This window comes from Myodes glareolus, chromosome 19 (assembly GCF_982192425.1).
Source record: "Myodes glareolus chromosome 19, mMyoGla1.1, whole genome shotgun sequence".
Taxonomy (NCBI): Eukaryota; Metazoa; Chordata; class Mammalia; order Rodentia; family Cricetidae; genus Myodes; species Myodes glareolus.
The window spans coordinates 3,337,594-3,350,744 of record NC_142044.1 but is presented as its reverse complement, the minus strand read 5'-3'; the positions used below and the strand labels follow the sequence as shown (position 1 = coordinate 3,350,744).

The following is a 13,151-nucleotide window of genomic DNA, read 5'->3' as shown; positions in this document are numbered from 1 at the left end:
TAGTAATTCTAGAACTCCTCCAGCAAGCTGGGAAGCAGAGATGGGGGCCTGGAAGCCGGTGGGCCAGTTCACCTGGAGTATGCATCAACACAGGGACAGAACTGGCTGTGAACTTGTGTGTATCAGAGACTGACCCTGCCTCCTTGATGCTACTGTCTCCTTTAATGACTTTTAAAATGAAACTCAAGTCAGTTATTTACACAGTATTTCAATTTTCTAGATTATTTTTGAGACAGGGTTTCTTTATGCACCCAATCTGTCCAGGAACTGGAGGTAAGGCACCTGTCTCAGCCTTTTTAGTGCTAGGATGACAGGCCAGGTCCAGCTCAACCTCGAACCTCATCTCTGTGTCCCTTCACCATCCACATTTTGGCAGCCAATCTTGGCTCACACTTCAACTTCTGAATTCAGTGTTCCTGGCTCTGGTGACCCTCCTTGTCCCTGGACACAACTGCTCTGCTTTCCTTGTAAGACTGGATGCTTGGACAATGTCTGGCAGGTCAGCTGTAGGCCTACAGCCCAGGCCAGATTCCAGACAAATAGCAGATAAATATCTGCTGTATCTACCACTCCTCCCTTCCTGGCTGAAGGCCAGGTCACCTTCACTGCCCCTCACTGAGCAGCAGCCCTTCCCTTTGCCCCACCACTCCCTGCCTGAAGATGCAGAGGGGCCAGTTGTACACAGTCGGTGTATATTTAACCAAATCCAGGAATGCCACACTGAATGGCGCACAGGTGTACCCTGGCATGGCTGAAGAGACTGGTCCCATCCTCAGACATGGAGCGCTGACTCTTCTGTTGAAGAATCAAAATTCTCTTCATGGGATCCCTTAAATGTTGGAAGGGGTGCTCACGGGCAGGAAGGTGTGCTCACAGGCAGGAAGGGGTGCTCACGGGCAGGAAGGGGTGCTCACGGGCAGGAAGGGGTGCTCACGGGCAGGAAGGGGTGCTCATGGGCAGGAAGGGCCGCTCCTCCTGTTTCTCAGGATGCTGGGGTCTCCTAACCCAGGAAGAGGAGACAGACAGAGCAGTGATCTCCGAAGCAAGGAAGGCTTCTGAGAAAGCCCTGGGCCTTTGGCAGGAGCCCTGTGGAGGGAGAGCTATTTCCGCCCTCCACCCCTAAACGTGCACGCTATTCACAGCAAATCACATGTTCCTGATTTTCACTAATTTCTTTTTAAAAGCCAACAATGTTCCATTTTTGATTTTTTAAAAAAATTAGGCCAATTATGTTCTCACATATTGTTAGGACAGAAACCAGACTCAACCCAGAAACACTGTCAGTAGCTGGATACTGTGGAGTGGAGCCAGACACCTGGAGGGACAGAGACAGAAAGATGGCGGGTGTGTGTGGGGGGGCTGCAGACCCACCAGGCACAGCACCCACCCCCACCCCTGCACATCATGTGGAGTGGCCGAGTTTGGTTCTCATTCTCCTCTGCACCTGAACAGCGCCGATCCTCTTCAGGTTCCTGAACTGCACGGTACCTCGGCTGCTCCACAGAAGGGGGCAGAAGAAAGCCCCCCTCGCCGGCTGGAGTGGCAGAAGACCTGAGATATAGATGCTTACAATAGTTGGGCCTAGCTTTTTTTTTTTTTTTTAGAAGTTCACAGTGACGTGAAAGCGATATACATTCAATAGAAATGCGCGGTGATAAAATTTCTTTTTGATTATTTTTCAGTGTTTTAGTCCCCCCCCCCCCCCATTTGCTGTGGTAAAACCACTTGGAGGATAGCTACAGAAAGGAGGTGGGCCAGTCGTCCTGATGGGGAAGCCAAGGCAGGACGGCGTGACGCAGCTCAACACGCACATCCATAATCAGGAAGCAGAGGACGATGCGTGCCGTCTCTGCGGCTTGCGGCTTGCTTCCTACATTTTCTGGGGGAATGGCGACACCCAGAGTAGGCAGGTCTCCCACCTCAGTCCATTCCGTTGAGATGGCACCCCACAGGTGTGCTCAGAGGTCTCTCTCCCAGATGAGTTTAGATTCTGTCAACTTGACAACTAACACTAATCAGTACATAGTCCAGGCATCCTGTGAGACTGTGGGCAGTGGAAGCTTGCAGTTGGCTGTTGGATCTGACACCCTACCACATGCTATCTCTCTGAGCTAAGGAACACACTTTAAATGCATTAACCACTTACTGTGCTCCCAGCTTACCACAGATTCATTAGGAGTTAATCCTATCACAAACTGAGTAGTATCTTCTAAGTGTAATCTTAGAAAACGCGAGGTGTCAAAGGCATGCCAACAAATATTCAAATTTGATTGTTTTTAATTTTTAAAAATTATTGGTTTTAATTTTTAAAAATTATTTTATTTTATGTATATGGTGTTTTGGCTGCAAATCTGTTTGTGCACCATGTGCTTGTCTGGAGCCCAAGGAATCCAGAAGAGGGTGTCAGATCCCCTAGAACTGGAGTTACAGAGAGTTGGGAGCTGCCGTGTGGATGCTGGGAATCAACCCAGGTCCTCCACAAGGGCAGCCAATGCTTTTTGGCCGAGCCATCTTTCGCTATTTCCGAATGTGGTCCTTGAAGAGGCCTCTCGGACTTGCTCCCTTCTAAATTCTGCGGTCAGGAGGTGGCGAGGGATTGGTAATGGTGACGCGAAGCCGGCTCTTCCGGTTCGCTCCAGGACCCAGTCAGTGGGATGGTGCCACCAAGACCATGGTGATTGTGTCTTCCCAGCTCAGTTAAGACAATCCATTGACAGAAGACCCTTTGCAGATGTATTCAGAGATTTGGCTCCTAGGTCATTCTAAATCCCGTCTATAGGCAATAACTAGTAAACATATTCATAGTTAACATGAATGAACACCAAGGAAGAACTGAGAAGTCGTTGAAAAACCCTAGGAACAAAGATTTATATGAATCCAGCTACAGGGAGAGGTAGCTACGCAAGATCAGGGCTTCTCCCAGTAAGAGAGAGCCGGGCCACCTCCGTGTTTTTGACGTTCCTAATACATTAGGGAAAAAGAAGACTTCAAAAGCAAAGCAAAAGACCGAAGCAGTGCTATATATATGGTGGCATAGCATTATATACTTTAACTAGATGAAGACAAAAACATCAAGCAAACAAAAAACACCCAAAATAAACAAAATCCCCGAGCCTAATATAATTGTTATGCCCATAGGGTGCTTCCAAGATCTTTTTTTTTTCTTTCTAATCTTAATCAACACTATACTGTGGCCAGTGCTGGGGTGATGCGAAGCTCTCAAATCGTCAAAGCACCCCCTGCACCTGAATGTCACCTCCTCCGCCCAGCGCTGGAAGTGCACACTCTGTCAGCCACAGACACTAGACCCGGGCCTCGGGGAAACTGTTTTCCTAGGCAAACTACCTGGCTCCAATGATTTGGGGCAGGGCAGGGTGTAGCATGCCTTTTTGGCAACTGTATAGAATGTTCAGGCAGCCAGAGCCACGGTTCTTCACTTGTGGGTTCAAGAAGCCCTCTAGAAAAGAATTCGACGCTCTTCCTCCCCGCCCCACAGAGGCAGGCTTTCCTCTTTAAAAAGTCTCTAAAATTCTGGCCTCTGGTTTCCAGGGTGACCCTGGCCAGAGAGGCTCTGGCGCTTCTCGGGGTTTCTCTATACCCTGATGGCCTCTCTAGTCCAACCTGGCACCTGGGACAGGGAAGGGGGCGAGGCCGGGGCGGGACCAGGCTTCGGACTCCGCCCACCCGCAGACCTTTAGCAGCCGGAGCTCAGGACGCAGCCCAGACTCTAGAGCAACAGGTCCAGTTCGCCTCGCTGTCCCCGGTCATCGTTAGGGCCATGAAGATGCATTTCTGCATCCCGGTGTCCCAGCAGCGACCAGACGGGCTGGGGGGACGCTACGTGGTGAGTCTGGGGCCCGGGACTGACAGGATAGGGAGCAGTTGGGTGACCCTTCGAACTCCCTCACCCCCACCCCCACCCCCGCATCATTATCGTTGCCTTGGATAACCCCCGGCGTGTGTCTGTGCTTTCAGCTGTACTCCGTGTACCTGGATGGGTTCCTCTTCTGCAAGGTACGCTATAGTCAGCTGCACCGTTGGAATGAACAGGTAAGCCTGGTTGGAAAAGTGTGCCCGAGGACTTAGGTGGTGTCACTCTGAAAGACATCGGACTGTGTGTGTAGTGGGGGTAGGTGGCCTGTGTGAACTATAAACACTCTTTAAAACCCAGAACATCAGGGTGGTGGTGGCACACGCCTTTAATCCCAGCAGAGGCAGAATCAGGCAGATCTCTTTGAGTTCAAAGCCAGTCTGGTCTAGAGTGAGTTCCAGGACAGGCTCCAAAGTTTCCAGACAGAGAAACCCTGTCTCAAAAAAACAAAAAAACAACAAAGCAAGCAAACGAACAAACAACCCAAAGCAATCTCCTATACCAACATCTTCAAAATCAGCTTATACCAGAAACAGGATCCTACCGGCCTGCTGCGAAAGTCACCCCTTCCTCTGGCTGACTCAAGCCTCCCAGGGTGGCGTCAACCGGGACAAGAAGAATTGTGAAGGGTGTCCTTTGTGCAGTCTCTGTTTCCAGTGTTGACTCATCAGAATCACTCCTCTCCAGGTCCCTCTGCTAGCAAACCCAAGGCTCAACAGCTAAGGGTCCACACTCAAAGCAGATTGAATTGTGGCACCTAAGCAGACAGGGTCACAAGACTCAAAAGCATCTCATGCTATCCAAGGGGACTTCTGGGAGGAGGAAGGCAGGGGGCTTGAGAAGGGACTGGCTCCAGAGGCATCCACCAGACTGGTGGTACTTCTCTAATGGCACAGAGAGCTGGCCAGGGCATTCACACAGCAGACATCAGCAGGGCTCAGCAGCAGAGGGGAGGCTGCCAGCCACTGAGGGACAGAGGTGCAGCTGACCACACAGCTGACATCAGAGAACACGGGTCACATCTCACCTCAGAGACACACCCTTCTTTTTCCTAGACTAGCCCTGCACATGCTCCAGCTGACAAGAGCTCATGGCCACATCACCTGCACAGGTGCCCTGTCTCACTATGTACCTGCACAGGTGCCCTGTCTCACTATGCACCTGCACAGGTGCCCTGTCTCACTATGCACCTGCACAGGTGCCCTGTCTCACTATGCACCTGCACAGGTACCCTGTCTCACTATGCACCTGCACAGGTGCCCTGTCTCACTATGCACCTGCACAGGTGCCCTGTCTCACTATGCACCTGCACAGGTGCCCTGTCTCACTATGCACCTGCACAGGTGCCCTGTCTCACTATGCACCTGCACAGGTGCCCTGTCTCACTATGCACCTGCACAGGTGCCCTGTCTCACTATGCACCTGCACAGGTGCCCTGTCTCACTATGTACCTGCACAGGTACCCTGTCTCACTATGTACCTGCACAGGTACTCCTGGCTGTCCTGGAACTCACTGTGTAGACCAGGATGAGGGACCCGTCAGCCTCTGCCTTCTGAGTGCTGGGATTAAAGGTGTGCATCACTATGCCTAGCTAAATTCAGTTCTTACAGCCAAAACCATGTTGCACAAGTTATAAACTTGATTTAACATAATACACATAGAATAAAAGCTTTATACAGAGCTCTTACAGAAGTAAACCTGAAAGGAATCTACACACATGTACAAGGTATTTCCTTTTTCATGGTGCTCTGTATTCGGTCAGATTAAGAATTGGAGCCAGCAAAATGGCTCAGCGGCACCTGCTGCAAAGCCTGCTGACCTGAGTTCAAATCCAAGGACTCCCATGGTGCAAGAAGACCACCAGCTCCTGCCTGTTGTCCTCGACCTCGCACGGGTGTTCCTCCCCCAAAGTTGAATAAATGACATAAAAAAATTATAAAAGATTTTGGAGCCATTTCCCAAACATTAAAAAAAAATAAAAACTAACAGAGAAGGATCTAGGAAAACCCTTCAACTTTTTGATGCCAGTCATGGAGAAGACACACGCGCACATACACACAGACATACATAGACAGATACGCACACACGCGTGCTCACACACACATGTACACACACAAATTCACACTCAAATTCACACACCAGGCTGAGGATATGGTTCAACTGACAGAGTGCTTGCCCAGTACATTTGAAGCCTTGGGTTTGATTAGTATTTTGTAAACCAGGCATGCCAGCACTTGGGAAGCAGAGGCAGGAGGATGAGAAGTTTAAGATCATCTTGAACTACGTACTGAGTTCAAGACCAGTCCAGGACACCAAACAAACAAACAAACAACAACAAAGCAAAAAGAACAACTCAAACAGAAATGCTTGGCCTAATCACATCAGGAGAGCTGAGTTTCCCTTTCTGATGTCTTTCATGGGGTTTTTGATGGAGGCTGAGCTGAAATCTGGAAGTCTTGCTATGCTAGTGGCTGCAACAGCCAAACTCCTCTGAACCCAGGCAGGAGGTCTTTGTTGGAAGAACTGGACCAGAGAGAGAGACAATGGTTGACTTTTGGCAGAATTTACTCAGCTCCCTGCATATTTCTGGTCCCCAGCCCACATCTCACACCCCCTCTTGGACTGCATTCAGCCTGAAAGGTCAGAGATTTCTTGAGGAACCAGTTCTTGCTGTAAAACCTGCTGGGAGGAATTCTGCTCTGTGTCAGGGCACAGATTCTCAGTCCTGTTGACTTTTCCCACTTCATGGCCTCAGGGCGGGGCTCCCCTAGACTCAGTGCAGGTGATTCAGGTTGTCTCAAGGCTGTTGTGACTGCAGTCAGCTAGGGAATGCCTGTGACATCTATGAACACATATCAGTGAAGACAGTTCCCTTTTGGGCATCACTTAACCAGCCATCATCTAGCCTAGAAATGCTTGCGTGCAGAGAAGACAGACTCTGCTTCCACTGAATGGAGTAAGAGAGACGAAGATCAGAACATCCAGACTGGTGGAGCAGCCTGGATGATGGAGCTGCCGCTGGACCCTTTGACTCTTGAGCACGGCAGGGACATATCCTTGGGTTTAAAGGAAACGTAATTGCTGCACAGTGTTTGATACCAGCACGAATGCAGGGGTCAGGCAGGCAGGAGGCGACGCAGCATGGCGGGAGATGATGGCCTGAGGGTGCGAACCTGTCACTTCCCGATCTTCTCACTTTCTGAAGAGAATCCAGAACATTGGGTTTTCCGGTTTTTTTTTTCATAAGCTTAATTTTTGTAGCAACAGTTTTAGTTTATAATTTTTTTGTAATTTATTTATTTATTTATTAAAAAATTCCACCTCTTCCCCGCCTCCCTTTCACCTCCCGCTCCCCCCCTCCCCCTCCCTCTCTAGTTTTCAGAGCAGTCAGGGTTCCCTGCCCTGTGGGAAGTCCAAGGTTCCCCCCCTCCATACAGGTCTATGAAGGTGAGCATCCAAACAAAACAGACTCCCACAAAGTCAGTCCATGCAGTAATTGCCATTGTCCTTGGCTTCTCAGTCAGCCTTCATTGCCAGCCACGTTCAGAGTGTCCATTTTGATCACATGCTCCATCACTCCCAGTCCAGCTGGCCTTGGTGAGCTCTCATTAGATCAGTCCCACTGTCTCAAGTGGGTGGACACACACCTCGTGATCCTGACTTCCATGCTCATGTTCTCCCTCCTTCTGCTCCTCATTTGGACCTAGGGAGCTAAGTCCAGTGCTCCAATGTGGGTCTCTGTCTCTATCTCCATCCATCGCCAGATGAAGGTTCTATGGTGATATGCAAAATATTCATCAGTATGGCTATGGGACAAGGCCAGTTCAGGCACCCTCTCCTCTGCTGCCCAGGGAACAATCTGGGGATCTCTCCTTGGACCTGGAAACCCCTCTAGAATCAAGACTCTTACAAACCCTAAAATGGCTCTCTTAGTTGAGATATTTACTTCCCTGCTCCCATATTCATCCTTCCTCCATCCCACCCATCCCATTCCCCCAAGCTATCCCAAATTTTCCCCTTCTCCCTTCTCTCTACCCACCTCCCCTTACATCCATCGCCCTCCCCCCCCGTGCACCCAAGTTTGCCTGGCAATCTTGTCTACTTCCAATATCCAGGAGGATAACTATATGATTTTCTTCAGGTTCACCTTCTTATTTAGCTTCTCTAGGATCACGAATTATAGGTTCAAAGACCATAATTATGGCTAGAATCCACTTATGAGTGAGTACATACCATATTCCTCTTTTTGGGTCTGGGTTACCTCACTCAGTAAAGTGTTTTCTATTTCCATCCATTTGCATGCAAAATTCAAGATGTCATTGCTTTTTACAGCTGAGTAAAACTCTAATGTGTATATGTTCCACACCTTCTTTAACCATTCTTCTATTGAGGGGCACCTAGGTTGTTTCCAGGTTCCGGCTATTACAAATAGTGCTGCTATGAACATAGTTGAACAAATGCTTTTGTAGTATGATAGGGCATCTCTTGGGTGTATTCCCAAGAGTGGAATTGCTGGGTCCTGAGGGAGGTTGACTCCCAGTGTCCTGAGAAACCGCCACACTGATTTTCACAGTGGCTGCACAAGTTTGCATTCCCACCAACAATGGATGAGTGTTCCCCTCACTCCACATCCTATCCAGCATAGACTATCATTGGTGTTTTTGATTTTAGCTATTCTGACAGGTGTAAGATGGTATCTCAAAGTTGTTTTGATTTGCATTTCCCTGATCACTAAGGAGGATGAGCATGACCTTAAGTGTCTTTTGGCCATTTGAGGTTCTTCTGTTGAGAATTCTCTGTTCAGCTCAGTACCCCATTTTTTAATCGGGTTAATTAGAGTTTTAGTGTCTAGTTTCTTTGTATATTTAGTGTCTTGAGTTCTTTGCATATTTTGGAGATCAGACCTTTGTCTGATGAGGGGTTGGTGAAGACATTCTCCCATTCAGAAGGTACCCTTTTTGTCTTAGTGACAGTGTCCTTTGCTTTACAGAAGCTTCTCAGTTTCAGTAGGTCCCATTTATTCATTGTTTCTCTTATTGACTGTGCTACTGGGGTTCTACCTAGGAAGTGGTCTCCTGTGCCCATGTCTTGTAGACTACTTCCCACTTTCTCTTCTATCAGGTTCAATGTGGTCAGATTAATATTGAGGTCTTTAATCCATTTGGACTTGAGTTTTGTGCATGGTGATAGGTATGGATCTACTTTCATTCTTCTACAGGTTGACATCCAGTTATGCCAGCACCATTTGTTAAAGATGCTTTCCTTCTTCCATTGTATACGTTTAGCTCCCTTGTCAAAAATCAGGTGTTCATGGGTTTGTGGGTTAATATCCGGGTCTTCTATTCGATTCCACAGGTCGACTTCTCTGTTCTTATGCCAATACCAAGCTGTTTTCATTACTGTAGCTCTGTAATAGAGTTTGAAGTCAGGGATGGTAATGCCTCCAGAAGTTCTTTTTTTTTTAACATTTATTTATTTACTCATTATGTATACAATATTCTGTCTGCAGACCAGAAGAGGGCACCAGACCTCATTACAGATGGTTGTGAGCCACCATGTGGTTGCCGGGAATTGAACTCAGGACCTTTGGAAGAGCAGGCAATGCTCTTAACCTCTGAGCCATCTCTCCAGCCCAGAAGTTCTTTTATTGTTTAAGATTGTTTTGGCTATCCTGGGTTTTTTGTTTTTCCATCTAAAGTTGATTATTGTTCTCTCAAGGTCTGTGAAGAATTTTAATGGGGATTGCATTGAATCTATAGATTGCTTTTGGTAGAATTGTCATTTTTACTATGTTGATCCTCCCAATCCAAGAGCAAGGGAGATCTTTCCATTTTCTGGTATCCTCCTCAATTTTTTTTCTTCAAAGACTTAAAGTTCTTGTCAAATAGGTCTTTCACTTCCTTGGTTAGAGTTACCCCAAGATATTTTATGCTATTTGTGGCTATCGTGAAAGGTAATGCGTCTCTGATTTCCCTCTCTGCTTCTTTATCCTTTGTGTATAGGAGGGCAACTGATTTTTTGGAGTTGATCTTGTATCCTGCCACATTACTAAAGGTGTTTCTCAGCTGTAGGAGTTCTTTGGTAGAGTTTTTGGGGTCACTTATGTACACTCTCATATCATTTGCAAATAATGAAAGTTTAACTTCTTCCTTTTCAATTTGAATTCATTTGATCCCCTTATGTTGTCTTATTGCTATTGCTAGAACTTCAAGCACTATATTGAAGAGGTATGGAGAAAGTGGACAGCCTTGTCGTGTTCCTGATTTTAGTGGAATGGCTTTGAGTTTCTCTCCATTCAATTTGATGTTAGCTGTTGGCTTGCTGTAAATAGCTTTTATTATATTTAAGTATGATCCTTGTATCCCTAATCTCTCCAACACCTTTCTCTTAAAGGGGTGTTGAATTTTGTCAAATGCTTTTTCAGCATCCAATGAAATGATCATGTGGTTTTTTTCTTTCAGTTTATTTATATGATGTATTACATTGATAGGTTTGTGTATGTTGAACCAGCCCTGCATCTCTGGGATGAAGCCTACTTGATCATAATGGATAATTTTTCTAATGTGTTCTTGAATTCGGATTGCCAGTATTTTTTTAGTCTTTTTTCTTTTTTCAATATTTATTTATTTTTTTTATTATGTATACAATATTCTGTCTGTGTGTCTGCCTGCAGGCTAGAAGAGGGCATCAGATCTCATTTCAGATGGTTGTGAGCCACCATGTGGTTGCTGGGGGTTGAACTCAGGACCTTTGGAAGAGCAGGCAATGCTCTTAACCACTGAGCCATCACTCCAGCCCGGTTTGCCAGTGTTTTATTGAGAATTTTTGCATCGATGTACACGAGTGAGATTGGCCTGTGATTCTCTTTCTTGGTTGTGTCTTTGTGTGGTTTTGGTATCAGGGTAACTGTAGCTTCATAAAAAGAGTTTGGCAATGACTCTTCTGTTTCTATATTGTGAAATACATTAAGGAGTATAGGTATTAGCTTTTCCTGGAAGTTCTGGTAGAATTCTGCTTTGAAACCATCTGGTCCTTGGCTTTTTTTGGTAGGGAGATTTTTGAAAACAGCTTCTAATTCTTCACGACTAACAGGTCTGTTTAGATTGTTCACCTGGTCTTGGTTCAACTTTGGTATATGGTACTTATCTAAAAAAATGTCCATTTCTTTTACATTTTCCAATTTTGTGGCATACAGGCTTTTGTAGTAAGATCTAATGATTCTCTGAATTTTCTCTATGTCTGTGGTTATGTCCCCCTTTTTATTTCTGATCTTATTAATTGGCGTGTTCTCTCTCTGCCGTTTGATTAGTTTGGATAGGGGTTTGTCAATCTTGTTGATTTTCTCCAAGAACCAGCTTTTTGTTTCATTGATTCTTTGGATTGTTTTCTGTATTTCTATTTTGTTGATTTCAGCCCTCAGTTTGATTATTTCCAGTCTTCTACTCCTCCTGGGTGAATCTGCTTCTTTTTTTCTAGAGCTTTCAGGTGTGCTGTTAAGTCTCCAATGTGTACTTTCTCCGTTTTCTTTAATTGGGCACTTAGTGCTATGAACTTTCCTCTTAGTACTGCTTTCATAGTGTCCCATAGGTTTGAGTATGTTGTGTCTTTATTTTCATTAAATTCAAGGAAGACTTTAATTTCTTTCTTTATTTTTTCCTTGATCCAGGGGTGATTCAGTAGTTGACTGTTCAGCTTCCATGAGTTTGTTGGCTTCCTGGGGGTGGCATTGTTGTTGAATTCTAACTTTAATCCATGGTGATCTGACAAGACACAGGTGATTACTAATATTTTTTTGTATCTTTGGAAGTTTGCTTTGTTACCGAGTATGTGGTCAATTTTCGAGAAGGTTCCATGAGCTGCAGAGAAGAAGGTAAATTCTTTTCTGTTTGGGTGGAATGTTCTATAGATGTCTGTTAAGTCCATTTGATTCAATACCTCCAATAATTCTCTTATTTCTCTGTTAGGTTTCTGTTTGATTGACCTGTCCATTGGTGAGAGAGGTGTGTTGAAGTCTCCTACTATTAGTGTGTATGGTTTTATGACTGCCTTGAGTTCTAGAAGTGTTTCTTTTACATAAGTGGGTGCCTTTATATTAGGGGCATAGATATTCAGGATTGAGACTTCCTTACTGATGAATTGTTCCAGTTATGAGTAGAAAATGTCCGTCTCCATCTCTTCTGATTGATTTTAGTTTGAAGTCAATTTTGTTAGAAATTAGAATGGCCACACCTGCTTATTTCTTAGGTCCGTTCGCTTGGAAAACCTTTTCCCAACCCTTTACTCTGAGTAGATGTCTGTCTTTGTGGTTGAGGTGTGTTTCTTTTAAACAGCAGAATGTTGGATCCTGTTTTCGTATCCAATCTCTTAGTCTGTGCCTTTTTATAGGTGAATTGAGTCTATTGATATTAAGTGATATTAATGACCAGTGGTTGTTGACTCCGGTTATTTATTTATTTATTTATTTTGGGTAGTAGAGTTTGTGTGTTTCCCTTCTTTGAGTTGTGTTTGTGAAGGGTCGCTAGATGTCTGAGTTAGTATAGGCAGTGTTGGCAATGTTGGATTCCTTGGGTTGTGATTTTCCTTCTAATACTTTCTGTAAGCTGGATTTGTGGCTATGTATTGTTTAAAATTGTTTTTATCCTGGAATATTTTGTTTTCTCCGTTGATAGCTTGGCTGGGTAAAGTAGTCTGGGCTTACATCCATGGTCTCTTAGTTTCTGCAGTACCTCTATCCAGAACCTTCTGGCTTTCATGGTTTCCATAGAGAAGTCCGGTGTAAGTCTGATAGGTTTACCTTTATACGTTACTTGACCTTTTTCCTTTGCAGCTCTTAATATTCTTTCTTTAATCTGAATGTTTTGTGTTTTGATTATTATATGGCGAGGGGATTTTTTTTTTTGATCAAGTCTATTCGGTGTTCTGCATGCTTCTTGAACCTTCATAGGAATATTGTTCTTTAGGTTGGGAAAGTTTTCTTCTATAATTTTGTTGAATATATTTTCTGGGCCTTTGATCTGCAATTCTTCTCCTTCTTCTACCCCTATTATTCTTAGATTTGGTCTTTTTATTGTGTCCCAGATTTCTTGAATGTTTTGTGATGAGAATTTGTTGGATTTGCTGTTTTCTTTGATCAGAGTGTTTATTTTCTCTATGGTGTCTTCAGAATCTGAGATTCATTCTTCTATCTCTTGTATTCTATTGGTTATGCTTGTTTCTGTAGTCTCTGTTTGTTTGCCTAGATTTTCCATATCCATCTGGCCCTTGGTTTGTGTTTTCTTC

The 13,151-nt window shown here is 45.1% G+C and overlaps 1 protein-coding gene across 6 annotated transcripts in view; it reads left to right on the top strand.

Moving 5' to 3' along the window:
- The first annotated feature begins 3,684 nt into the window (after nt 1-3,684).
- The window catches only part of Snx31 (sorting nexin 31), a 48,887-nt gene continuing 39,420 nt past the window's right edge, over nt 3,685-13,151 (top strand). For all 6 annotated transcript variants that reach the window (XM_085679103.2, XM_085679100.2, XM_085679099.2 and 3 more), the window contains exons 1-2: nt 3,685-3,844; nt 3,976-4,050. In XM_085679103.2, the coding sequence (XP_085535229.2) occupies nt 3,779-3,844; nt 3,976-4,050 (141 nt within the window). In that variant the 5' untranslated portion in view covers nt 3,685-3,778. The remainder of the gene's footprint in view (nt 3,845-3,975; nt 4,051-13,151) is intronic.